This window comes from Nelumbo nucifera, chromosome 4 (genome assembly GCF_055504915.1).
Source record: "Nelumbo nucifera cultivar China Antique chromosome 4, China Antique-T2T, whole genome shotgun sequence".
Taxonomy (NCBI): Eukaryota; Viridiplantae; Streptophyta; class Magnoliopsida; order Proteales; family Nelumbonaceae; genus Nelumbo; species Nelumbo nucifera.
The window spans coordinates 36,387,000-36,400,361 of record NC_142652.1 but is presented as its reverse complement, the minus strand read 5'-3'; the positions used below and the strand labels follow the sequence as shown (position 1 = coordinate 36,400,361).

The 13,362-nt window shown below is 38.5% G+C and overlaps 1 protein-coding gene across 1 annotated transcript in view; it reads left to right on the top strand.

Annotated features, from left to right (window-relative positions):
* Window positions 1–13,362, top strand: part of CPSF73-II (cleavage and polyadenylation specificity factor 73 kDa subunit-II) — a 57,681-nt gene that overhangs the window by 28,324 nt on the left and 15,995 nt on the right. Inside the window, exons 7-9 of the mRNA XM_010273058.3 lie at window positions 234–297; window positions 1,341–1,406; window positions 8,210–8,279. Of these exons, the coding sequence (XP_010271360.1) occupies window positions 234–297; window positions 1,341–1,406; window positions 8,210–8,279 (200 nt within the window). The remainder of the gene's footprint in view (window positions 1–233; window positions 298–1,340; window positions 1,407–8,209; window positions 8,280–13,362) is intronic.

The following is a 13,362-nucleotide window of genomic DNA, read 5'->3' as shown; positions in this document are numbered from 1 at the left end:
GGCATGGGTGGCATTGCTCTTGTAAATTATAATCTCTCTAAATTTTCTGTGGCCCCTTCAAACGGCCGGGCAGGATTCAGTCTGCTCACCCTCATCTCTTATTCTTGATCCTCCTTTTTCAAAATATTGGGCTCCAGCTTGCATCCTTGACTATTATCATTATTAGTTTCCTTTGTGGATCTGCTTTATTTTTTATTGAACTTCCTATTTGTTCCTAACAACCTTTATTGCAGATCAACATATGCAACCACTATACGTGATTCAAAATATGCTCGTGAAAGGGAATTTCTTAAAGCTGTAAGTGAACAATAACCCTCTATGACAACTCTCAATAATAATATTGTATTCTACGTTTCAGTTCTTCTGTTTGCCTTGCAGTGATTCAGCCTTGCCAAGATGCCAACTATCTTTATCTTTCCTATTTTTTCATTAAGACTGACCAAAGAGATTTTATTAAATAAAGTTCTAGGGGAACCCAATAATAAGAATTAATTAGCAGGTGACAAATACATTGCAGTATAGAACCAAGAGGGTTGTATAACTCATAACTGACCATAACCTAAAGGGAAATTTAACAAACAGAATCAATTCTGCATGTGCCCCTGCCCTGGAATCCTTCAAATGAATCCTGCCTTTTTACACCATTTCTAGTAATAAAACCTGCAAGGGTGTTGACTATCCTAGGGACCAAAGGAACTTTCTATCTCCCATCATCCAGTCCATAACCACTTGTCCTCAATTATTCAATTTTACTAGAAATGGTTAATTTGTCCGTAAGTTGTAAGTGCCTAAACCAGCAATCTTTCCTAATACAGCAAGGTTAGCTAGGGGCAAAATGAGGTGTCTAGAAGACCTCCATATGGTAACGATATTTTTTGAAGATTTCTGTATTAAATGTATATTTTTGGGATCAATATCAGCAATGGAGTTTATCTAACAATAATCCTAATTCAAATGACCGCTAAGACAATCAAGCCCGACAGAATAAATGTTGAATTAAAATTTTCCAGTCTCTATTCCAGTATTTTCTGACAATTTGTAATTGCAATTAATCCATTATTCTTGATTTTTGGATCTACAAAGAAATATAAAAAGGAACAAAGGTTCGGTTTGCTTCAAAATAAAAAATAAATCCTACTTTAACTTAATAATATTTCTAACATGATTCATGCAAACTTGTATGTGAATGGCTAACAGTTAAATTTAATTTAAAGAAGTACATTATGTCCTTGGGATTTTATGTTGACAACTTGTTTCACATACCTATTTTTGTAGCTACTCTCTTATGATTTTTCTCTTGTATATAACTGGGAAATAATTTCTGACATACTGTTTTTTAGGTTCATAAGTGTGTTGCTGGTGGAGGAAAAGTACTAATTCCAACATTTGCTCTGGGAAGGGCCCAGGTGATACTCATAAAATCTTATTTTGTTGAATTTCTCATTCTTTACTCTTGATTTTGGATTATTTTGTATCTTCGCATTGGTATTTGAATTTCTTACCAGTAGAACTGTGGCACCTGGTTATTCCTTGATATAGGATACATGTTTTTGAATCCTTCACTGTTATTTTATGGGTCCTTTGCATATTCATGTGTTGCATTTATTGTGAAATATAAGTGGGTTTGGAAACTTGTCAAAGTTGATTGAACCCTTATTGATCGTCTGAACCTGCCTTTTGATCCAAGAAACCAGTTGGGCATCTCTAGCATCTCCTAAATGGTTTAAATTATGAATTTGAGATACAAATCTAATCCAATCATCGGTTGGTGTGCAAAATATTAGATTCAGATCTCCAATAATCTATAGCAGTTCATGTTGGCTACTAAGGTAGTTTGGTACCCAAAAACACCCCTAGTTTTTTGATAGTCAACAGTAAAGTATTCTGTTGACAGAATAAAATAAACAATAGTACCATGCTACCTATAATTGAAGGTAATAGATAGCTGCCTTTTCTCATTATTTTTCTCTTTACAATTCTCCTCCTGGCCCCTATTTACTCTATATGAAGTTTTCCTTTGCAATCCCTACTCTTGCTATTTGCTAGAGAGTCTGTCAACGTGTTTGCAGCTCTATGAATCCACCTGAATGAGCAATTTGGGTTGATGCTGGAGATTGCTACTATTCATAGCATCCTTTTCCCCAATATCATCCAGTTTGTCACTACTTGTCAGTCTCTAATCACTTCTTCAATCCCTGAAGCACTAGGGTTCCCTGGGCTGCAACCGTCAAAGTTAACTTTTGTCTGCCTTTCTCTGGATCCTTCTATTCCACATTTCTTTCCTTTATGTTAAGAGAAATTGTGACAGTTATCTGCTATCTTATCAAATTGCTTGCAGTGACTCCCTTGAAGTTTTTGCTAGATGACATATGTGACATACCACGATGAGCTCTATCAGGTCATATGCACTTTGTTTCATGTTTTTAAAATTCTTGTATTCCTTTCACCCAATAAAGGCCATATTATGTCAACTCTAGTGAAATGCCACATTATGTGTGGTCTCCTTGTTTGACAAGGAAGCATATTTAATATGAAAAATTACCAAGCATTAGATTGTGGCATCTTGTAACATGAAGGGATAAAGTGGTTCCATACTGGCAAAAAATGGTTCCATACTTTTGATGCAATCTAGCAAGACAAACATGAAGGGATAAAGACCACTTCTTCCTACTTTGTTGGAGCATCTTGTAACTTGTTAATAACTTGTAGAGCAACCTCCAACAAACAGCTTTGACCTTTGGAGGAGGGAGACCCTCCCGAACAAAATTCAGAGGAGGTTGGGCTGAAGGATTGGTGATAGAGTGTTTTAAAAAATAAAGCACAAGTGGAATAACACCTAGAATAAAGATACCAACTTCCCTACCTTTTCCATATAGAGTAAGGAAGACACTTTTGATGTTTTCTAAAAGGTTTTTTGTTTTTGCAATTTCTGAATTTATCAACTCCCTTCTCAAACCCAATCTTAGGAGGCACCACGAGGTCGAAAGGGTGTCAACTCAAAGGTGGATTTGTTTTGTGACTAGATATGGCAAAAGCTCTAGCAAATGTTTAACATAAAAGGTTCCTCCCCCCACCCCCACCCACCACAGACCTTTCAAAATTTCACCCTAGACCCCATAGTGGAGTCATACCTAATATGCCTTGGAAGAGTAGGGAAAAAAGAACTAGTGTCCTTCCATGAGCACCTAAGAATGACATCTCTATTCAGTCCGTAGTCCCCATCAAATTTGTTTAAAGACATGTATACTTTTGATCACCAAATGTTATCGTGAGGTCATTTCAATATGGAATCTCCACAAGTATTTCCTCAAAAGGTCAATATTATTGTCTTTTAACCTTCCCAACACCAATCCCACCTCTTTAATTCTGAAAATTTCCCATTTCATTACTAGTGTGAGAAATCTGGGGTAGAAGACTGCGACACAACCCAGATTCCTGTGGCAACCTCTAGGGTTTCAGAGGCTTGACTTTTGGTGACAAGGAAAGAATACAACAGTCGAGTGAACAGAAAAAAAAAAAGGTTTTTTTTTTTGTGGACTGCTGTCACCATGTGTGTGATTGGCACTCGAGGTGGTTCTTATGGACACAGAGGAGGTGGTCGTATAGTTTAGGGAGGCCATGGTAACCTTATGAGTGGTCGTGGTAGTGGAGGAAGTCGTGATTCAGGGGGAGGCCGTGGTAGAGGAAGGGGGAGCAGTACTAGAAAATGCACACATTGTGGGAGAGAAGGACACACTGTTAACTTCTGCTATGATTTGCATGGCCCACCATCAACATGGGCTAATCATGTAGCCGTTGGTGGTAGTGAAGTCAGTGATATTCAACCAGTTGATCCAGTGTCCTCTACAATCACTACTACTTTTGGGAAGGAGATGATGATTATTCCAAGAGAGGAGTATGAGAGTTTTCTTCAGGCCACCTCACATCAGAATACTGCCACCCTTGCTCATTTAGGTATAGCTTTCCTAGCATCCAAACCTTCACCCTGGTTAATTGACTGGAACCTCTGATCACATGATCGGGACTCCAGGTGTGTTTTCCTCCCTTTCTCCAACCTCTACATCAAATAATGTTACCCTTGCCAATGGATCTACTTCCCCCATCTATGGTGTTGGTAATGTTAACACAACATCTCTTTCTTTGACTTCTGTTTTATATGTTCCCAAGTTTCCTTTCAATCTTATGCCTATTAGTAAACTAACCAAATCCCTCAATTGTTATATCACATTTTACCCTTTCTCTTGTGTTTTTCTGGATCTAATGATGGGGAAAAAGTTTGGTGGAGGGCATGAAGCTAGCGGATTGTATTATCTTGATGGTGGTGGATCTACGGTTGCACTTCAAACCTCTTTGACTCCTCTTTAGTGGCATTGTAGACTTGACTATCCATCTCTTAAAGCTCTCAAGCTTCTTGTACCGTCATTGAGTTGTCTTTCATCTTTATAGTGTGAGTCGTGTTAGTATGGGAAACACCATCGGGTTTCCTTCAGTCCTAGAGTTGATAGTCGTATGTTGAGTCCTTCTAATTTAGTTAATTCAGATGTGTGGGGTCCAATCAGAATTGAGTCCTATAATGGTTACAAATATTTTGTTATCTTTGTTGATGACTATTCAAGAATGACATAGCTTTATTTAATGAAAAAAAACAAGTGAATTATGTTTCGTTTTCCAAAAGTTCTATGCTGAAGTGCATACACAATTTGGTGTTTCACTTAAAATTCTTCATTCTGACAATGGCAAAGAGTATTTTCTTTCTTCATTCTAGTAATACTTGGAACAACATGATATTATTCATTAGACATCTTGTGCTCACACCCCTTAGCAAAATGGGGTGACTGAGAGGAAGAAGAAGAACCGATATATACTTGAAACAACTCGGTCTCTCCATCATATGAATGTTCCTAAACGTTTCTAGAGTGATGCAGTCCTGACTGCTTGTTTTCTCATTAATTGCATGCCCTCATTTATTCTGAATGGTCGTTCTCCGTTCTTTATCTTATTTCCCACTTTGTCTCTATATCCTCCGACTCCTAGGATCTTCAGGTGTGTGCTTTGTTTAGAATCTTGGTCCTGGACTCGACAAGTTGGATGCTCGTTCCATTAAATGTATCTTCCTTGGCTATTCTAGGACCCAGAAAGGTTATAAATGCTACAACCCTGTTATTCGAAAATCCTTTGTGCGTCCTGATGTTACGTTTTTCGAATTGATGCCATACTTCTCTCCTTCTGATATCTCTTCTCCTTTTACAGAGGTTCCTCTTCCTCTTCCAATTGATAATTCCATCCCGGTGGTTGCCATTATGCTTGAGTCTACACCTTTTCCAATGCAGGAGCGTATTGAAAGACCACCAATTCATCAAGTGTATACTCATTGACAGAGGCCACCACCTCCATTACTTTCTACTCCGGTGGCTGATCCATTTCTTTCCACAACTGAATTGCCTTCTGATCTTGACTTTCCTATTGTAGTGCAGAAAGGTAAATGCAGTTGCACACTACATCCTATATCCTATTATGTTTCTGTATCTCACCTCTTTGCTTCCCATCATGAGTTTATTACTTTGTTATCTTCTGTATCCACACCTAAGGATGTTTAGGAGGTTCTTACCTCACTAGGGTGGCGAAAAGCTACGGAAGAAGAACTCTCTGCTCTTCATCACAATCATATATAGGAGCTCACCAATCTTCCCCGAGGTAAACATGTTATTGGTTGTAAGTGGGTGTATACTGTTAAGTATCTACTAGATGTGAGAGTGGAATGGTTGAAAGCCCGTTTAGTTGCAAAAGGGTACTCTCAACTTTATGGTGTAGACTATGTCGAAACCTTTTCTCTAATTGCAAAGATTGGCTTAGTACTTGTGCTGATTTCCTTAGTTGCACTGCATGATTGGCTTCTCTTTCAGCTTGATGTTAAAAATGCGTTCATCCATGGTGATCTTCTAGAGGAAGTGTACACGGAGCAACCACCGGGGTTTGTTGCTCAGGGGGAAGATGATAAGGTGTGTAAGCTCAAGAAGGCGATCTATGGGCTCAAACAGTCTCCCCGTTCTTGGTTTGGCAAATTCAATGAAGTGGTGAAGTTTGGAATGAGACAATGTCAAGTTGGCCATTCAGTATTTAGTTATGACTCTGTGGCCGGGAAATCTTGCTGGTAGTGTATGTGGATGACATAATCATAATTGGTAGTGATAGAATTGGGATTGATAGATTGAAGACATTACTAAAAAATCACTTTAAAACAAAAGATATTGGGAAGCTGAAGTATTTTTTGGGTATAGAAGTTGCTAGATCAAAGGAGGGCATCAACCTTTGTCAGCGGAAATATGTTCTTGACGTGTTGGAAGAAACAGGGTTGCTAGGTGCTAAACTAGTTGAAACTCCCATGGAACTGAATGTGAAGTTGGGAAGTGACACGAGTGAATTGTTTGATAATCTTGGAAGGTATAGAAGGCTAGTGGGAAAATTGAATTATCTATCACTATACCTGACATCTCTTTTGCTGTCAGTGTGGTAAGCTAGTTTATGCAGAACCCTCGGGTGCCTCACTGGGATGCAGTTCTTAGAATTGTGTGGTATTTGAAGGGCCCCCTAGGTCGTGGGTTACTATACAAGCCAGGAGGTGATCTTGAAGTAGTTGGATACACTGACGTAGATTGGGCTGGCTCTGTATCAGGCAGGAGATCCACTACAGGTTATTGCACCTTTTTGGGAGGAAATCTAGTGACATGGAAGAGCAAGAAGTAGGCTGTTGTAGCAAGGAGTAGTGCAGAAGTAGAATACAGGGCCATGGCACATACTACATGTGAGCTAGTATGGTTGAAGAATCTATTGCAGGAAATTGGGTTTTCAATAAGCAAACCCATGAAGCTATACTGTGACAACCAATCTGCAATTCGCATCTCATCCAACCTAGTTTTTCATGAGAGAATTAAACAGATAGAGGTAGATTGCCACTTTGTAAGGGAAAAGGTCATTAATGGTGAAATAAGTACTGAGCATGTGAGAATAGGTGATCAATGGGCAGATCTGTTCACTAAATGGTTGAGTTCGGGAAGAGTGAGCTATATATGTAACAAGCTGGGAATATATGATATATACTCTTCATCTTGAGGGGGAGTGTTAGAGTCGACTAAAGAGGGGTATTTTGGTCTTTTCCCTCAAGTAAGGTGTTAGCTGTATGTCTCCTCATATGCAGGGGCATTTCAGCCCTTGTAATTTTTATTTTTGTAATGTTTAAACATGGTCGACTGGGTTAGATGAAGAGTCTTCTCAGTTCAACACTATTCTTCTTCTCCTTCCTCTTCTTCTTCTCTTCTCTTCTTTCTCTTTTCTCAGTTCGGCTGAACAGCACAAACATGGCTTAACTAATGGCTGAAACTGAAGTTGGGCTGATTACTATGCACTCAAATGTTTAATTAATTAATTTATCCACTAACAAACAAAGCAATAAATCATTCAATTGTCACTTAAATTGTTATCAAATGACCCCTAATTTTCAATCTAAAAACCAGTTCAACCAATTTGAAGAACATTTTCAATGTTCTGACCTCTTGGGTACCCTGGATTCCTCCAAAACAACAATTTCATTAGAAAATTGCAAATTTGGATCAACTCCGTCTCTTCCCAACCTAGAACTCTTAAACATAACCTTTTTCATTTTTTCTCCTCAACAATTTGAAATGTCAAAAAAAGGATGAATACTATTAGGGAAATTGGATATCCTTGTCTCAATCCTTTTGAAGTTTTGAAAAAGCCTCTTGCACCTGAGGTGTCAGCGCCTTTGGCATACGCCTCAGGGCATTTTGGGAGCACCTCACCTGGAGGCTCACCTCCAGGCATACGCCTCCCACGCCTTATAGAACACTGAGAAATAGAATTTTGTACTGCATGTTCTTACAAGTGTCTTCTGCCCAGCCTCTACCAGGGTTGAGTTGAGACTGCAATAAGATTTTCCTATCAGAGGTTTTGAATTTAATGAGTGAAGATCTGTGTACAAAAAACATGTATATGAATTGTTTTCATGTTTAGGATATATTAGTGTATCTAATTTACTTCTCTTAATTCATCAATAGCTTAGCTGGGAGATGTTTCCACTATTTTTTAAATTGTTTCTTTTTCCTTGGGGGTGGGTGGGTGGAGATTTGATTGCATCTTCCAATATAGTGGCTGCATGGTAATAGTTTTGACAATCTTTTCTCTTGTGGAGTAGGAGCTCTGTATACTGTTGGATGATTATTGGGAGCGTATGAATCTTGATATCCCTATTTACTTTTCTGCAGGTATGCTCATTGGACACTTTGTTTTTGTTAACTTCTACTTGATGACCCTTAAATGGTAATTCATAAATTTCTAATGCTAAGTTAGTACCATATCTCCTGAATCTCAAATTCCTAGATGCGAAGTTTCTTTTTTCTTTTTTTGAATTTTATGGTTGGGCTCAAAAGGGCTAGATCTATAGTTTCAAAATTATGTTCTGGAGCAGTATTTGTTTGAAGGGAGGCAGAAACAAAGTATCAAATTGTTAATAATGGGGGAAGGAAAAATATGTTGTGATTTGCATATGTTGCTCAGTTTATGAAAAAAAGAAACCCATTACAGATTCCGAGTTTTTATAGATCATTTTCTATCATATATTCTGCCTGAGTCATTTGTAAAATCAGAAGCCCCTTACATGAAGTTATAAAAAAGGTAGCATCCTACAAAATTTTCCAGATGATTTCTTTGAAATTAAAATGCCATTTTTGACAGCTGAAAGCCTGAAACTCCTTTGGATTTTTTTTGATCAACAATAACAACAGCTTCATTAATTATATGAAAATTGTGAAACTTTAGATACAAAAGGGGAGATAAAATGTCTTAGCTCCCCATTAACAGAATACAATGGAAGAAAATTAAAAATTAGCCCAAAAGATCGACTCCCTATTCACCCCTTGCTTGGCCAATCCATCCGCAAATGAGTTGGCATTCCTCTTCCCTTAGCTGTATTGTATCTCAATGTCCCTACACAGCCATAAAAACTTTTTCTTTTCATTGTTGTAGCTTCACAATCCACTGTCCTCTTTCTTCAACCAACTAACCACCACCTTCGAATCACCTTCCAGGATCAACCGACTGATATTTAATTCCTTTGCTCTTTGATTTCCTTCCAGCGCTGCATGGATCTCAGCCCTAAGAGAGTCACCTTCTCCAATAGGGCCAGAGAACAAAACAATAACAATCCCTTCATTCCTAAAAACTCCTCCAGTCTCAGAGGGCCCTAAATTCCTTACACTACTGCCATCAAAATTCAATTTTATAAATCCAGAGGGAGGAGGGTGCCAAGAGGGACTAAGAGTCCTCTTGCACTGAAAAATGGTAATTGCCTTTTCCCAATTTCTTAACAAGTCAACCACCGAAAAGTGAAAACAATTCCATAGATTTTAGCTAGTGGGCAGCCCTTGATAGTATTAGGTCTAACAATTCTTTCATGGTTCTTTCCTTGTTTGAAAAAATACGTGAATTTCTTTCTTTCCACAGGGACCAACACACGGCTGCCCTAATACTCCACATAATCTTCCCTCGCTTCTTAGGCCATCTGAAAAATGAAGGAGAGAACAATTTTTGAACACTCTCAGGAGGATTTCAAGAACACCCAAAGCGGCAAAAAACCCACTCCCATACAATTTTAGTAACCTTACAAGAGACCATGAGGTGGTAACCAGATTCCCATCAGCTTTACAAAGAGAACATCTATTAGGAAGTAGACAATAGTTGGGTCTCTTCCTCTGAAGTAAGTCATTTGTGTTTATTCTTTATAGGAAAAATTCCCAACAAAAAAAACCAATTCGAGGAGGAATAGGCTTGCTCCAAATTTCCTTAGCTGGAAAGGACAACCTAATAGGGGCAGAAGGCTGAATTAAGGTTTCAAAGAACAAAGCACAAGAGAAAATACCTGAGGAGGAAGGGGTCCAAATTCTGGTGTCTTCCTTATTAGGGTCTAGGAAAACATTCTCAAGGATGGCTAGCAATGGTAAAATGCTATCCAGGTCTGTATCCCTAATTGCCCTTCGCAGGCCTAGATTTCACCCAAAACTAGAAGTAGAGTCTGAAGGACCCAAGAAAGAAGAGATAGGTTCATTTTTCAAGTTTGGTAGTGCGTACAGGGAGGGAAATTGGTTCTTCAGAGGTGAATCCCCAAGCCAAAGTTGTTCCCAGAACTTTATTCGGCTACCAGAGTTTAGACCATACCTGATCCAAAGGGAAAAACTGGAAGCAGATTGTGAATGGATTTCCAAGGAGAAGCAGCTGTAGCCCTTGCCACGATTCCAGGATCACAGTGATTGTCTTCCAGCCCATGTATGTTAGCCATAATCTTAGTCCACAATTTCTCCCTTTTAGTTGTAAACCTTCACAACCATTTTCTTGATGTTACCAATCCCAAGGCCTCCTAGTTTTTTACATCTAATTACCACCTCCCAACTCACCCTATGATATATCTTCTCCTCTCTAGGCTCGCACAGAAAATTCCTTATTAATTTTTCCAAGAAATTGGAGACCTTAGAAGGGATCTTAAATGCTAACAGATAGTAGACATGTAGGTTAGTTAGGGTATACCTAATCAGAGTGACTCTCCCGCCTAAGGAAAGATAATTTCTCTTCCAAGACATGCCTCTTCTCAAACCTCTCCACTACCAGATTCCAGAAACTTATATTCTTAGGATTATCTCCTAAAGAGAGGCCCAAGTATGTCAAGGGCCAATCCGAGATTGCACAACTTAACTCATTTGCATATTCCCTTAACTCCCGTTCCTCCACATTCACTCCCACCACACAACTCTTATCAAAGTTCACATTGAGGTTAGATATATGTTCAAAGAGTTGTATTGCCAATTTTAAGTTCCGGATCCAATTTATGTCTCCTCCTTCACAAAACAAAATTGTGTCATCTGTAAACTGTAGATATGTTAGAAGAACCTCCTCCCTTCCTACTCTCCACCCTTTTATCAAATTCCTCAAGTCTACTCTATGGATCAATCTCCCAAGTACATCAGCAATTAGAGTGAAAATAAAAAGGGAGAGTGGGTTTCATTGTCTTATACCTCTCGAAGCAGGAAAGAAGTCAACCACAGTTCCATTCACCAATATAGAATCATAGTTTTTAAGGCATCTAGGCGATTCTGGGGCGCCTAGTTGCCTAGTCACCTAGGCGATAAAAATTTTATAATATGAAAAATTGGCTTTTGCCTAGTTTCCTAGTTTTATATACCATTCAATATGTATGTTAATTGAAAAATAACAATTGTCTTTTTTAAGAACATTAAAGTTCCTCTAAAAATGTGGCAAATCATCACATCTAAAAGATAAAAATCTTTTACATATATTAATTTCATTATTTTCAAAAATAATGTTGCTATAATAAGTATTTAATAGAGCAAATTCATATTAATAAGCAGATAAAGAAGGTTCTTAACTTTATATGATAAATATTCAAGATGGAAAGAAAAATAGAAAAAAAAACAAGGATGGAGTTTCTGTTTTATTTAATTAGAGAGAAAATAGAAAAAAGAACTTTATTATTTTATTGTTTCTTTCACCTTTCTTTTCTTTCTTTTTCTCTTCTCTTCTCAAAATATAATTCATATATATATCTATATAGCATATAATAAAATGTATGAACACATACATTAATAAGATACAACAATATAAATGATATTATAAAAGGCGCTCGCCTTGTCATTTTTGTCGCCTAGGCAGGTGAATACATACATTAATAAGATACAACAATATAAATGATATTATTAAAGGGATGAGAGATCCATCCTATGGACGCCCAAAGATTGCGGAAAAAGGGGGCGAATTTCAAAAATTTTCTCTCCCTTCAACTGGAAATCACATTCCCTATTTAGAAAATCATATTTTTAAGGATCATTCTTGAACCATAAACTGAACCAGATCTGAACGAAGAAGTAATATCTCCCAATGGAGGTGTTCACGCCCAAGGAAGGATCCAAAGACTGCTCCCACTGAAGATGGCGCAGTGTAGGATGGAGCAGAATCAGTAGTGTTCTTCTCTAAGAACTCTGTCCTTCGCAAGAATTAGCAGGATGGTACGTGAGCACAACTTCCTATCAATTCTTTCTCAAAGAACTGATGTCAAGATCGAATCTTGACTTCTCCCACAACTGGAGATCGAACTGACAAACAGGGTGACAAGAACAGAGAGGCAGCAAGAGAGTATTCGCAGGGTGCAGAATTCTCTCTTCTTGATTTCAGCACTAAAGAAAATCTGATGATGTGTATCCTAAAGGCTGCCGCCCCCTCCTTTATTTGTTAACCTAAAGGATCATTAGGAGCTGCTTATCCAAATCATATTTGGATCAGCCTTTTCTTCAGGTGATAAGGATAAATCCTTATCTTATCTGCAGATTATATTAGCTTTCTCCTAATCTCATTAGGAGGTTTCTAGATCTGAATCACATTCAGATCTGGACTTTCTGAGTGGATAGGGTTAAGACCCTATCCTATCTGCTAATCCATCTCAGAATTTGCCCCATTATTAACTAAATAAATAGTCCAATTCGAAATGGGCTTTAGGCCCATTAAGCTTATGTACTCACTTAACCTTCCTAACTACTGCCCAGTTGGGCTTCCTTGTATGGCGTGAGACCCAAGCATTGATCTACACATCAGCCACATGGGTTCGGCCCAGCCTTTACTGCAAGGCCTGGCCGAATACACTGTTAAGGACAGTGCACCCCCTGAAACCCATCAAATGGGCTCTATGGGCCGAACACTTACCTTAAGTGGTCCTTGGGCCAAGCCACCTTGTAACACTCAGGGACTGTGGGCAGATGCAAGATTAGCCAATTAGGTATTATCCTCAAAGGTCTTACACTTAACCTCTCAGCCCTTAATGATCATACACTGCCCGACAAGAGAGGACTTCTCCCTCGGCTGCAAGGAACAGTGTTGTACTCTTTACTTATATGGATCCTAGGAATTAAAACCTTTTGCAAACATTTTAGAAACCATAATATATATACTTTTATATCTCATATAAAATATACTTTGCAAAACAAATCTCAACGGTTGAAATCGGCTACCGACAGTCTTGGTTTCCATCAGAAAGAGTGCATCCTCGATCATTACCTTTGTCCGACAAAGGGACTGATCCTGTCACTATGATTACCCACTCAGATGAATTCTCGGACTATCCCAACATACCAAAGTTTTGACCCCTGTTAAGGATCTCACTGATTGGCACATCAAAGACAACCCAATCCGACACCTAGTGTAGTATCATAATCGAGTATAGGGGTCGGGTGTAACTTTCCAGTTTTGCCCATCAATCTCCAAGGTCTAGGGCAATACTGGAAAACTGGT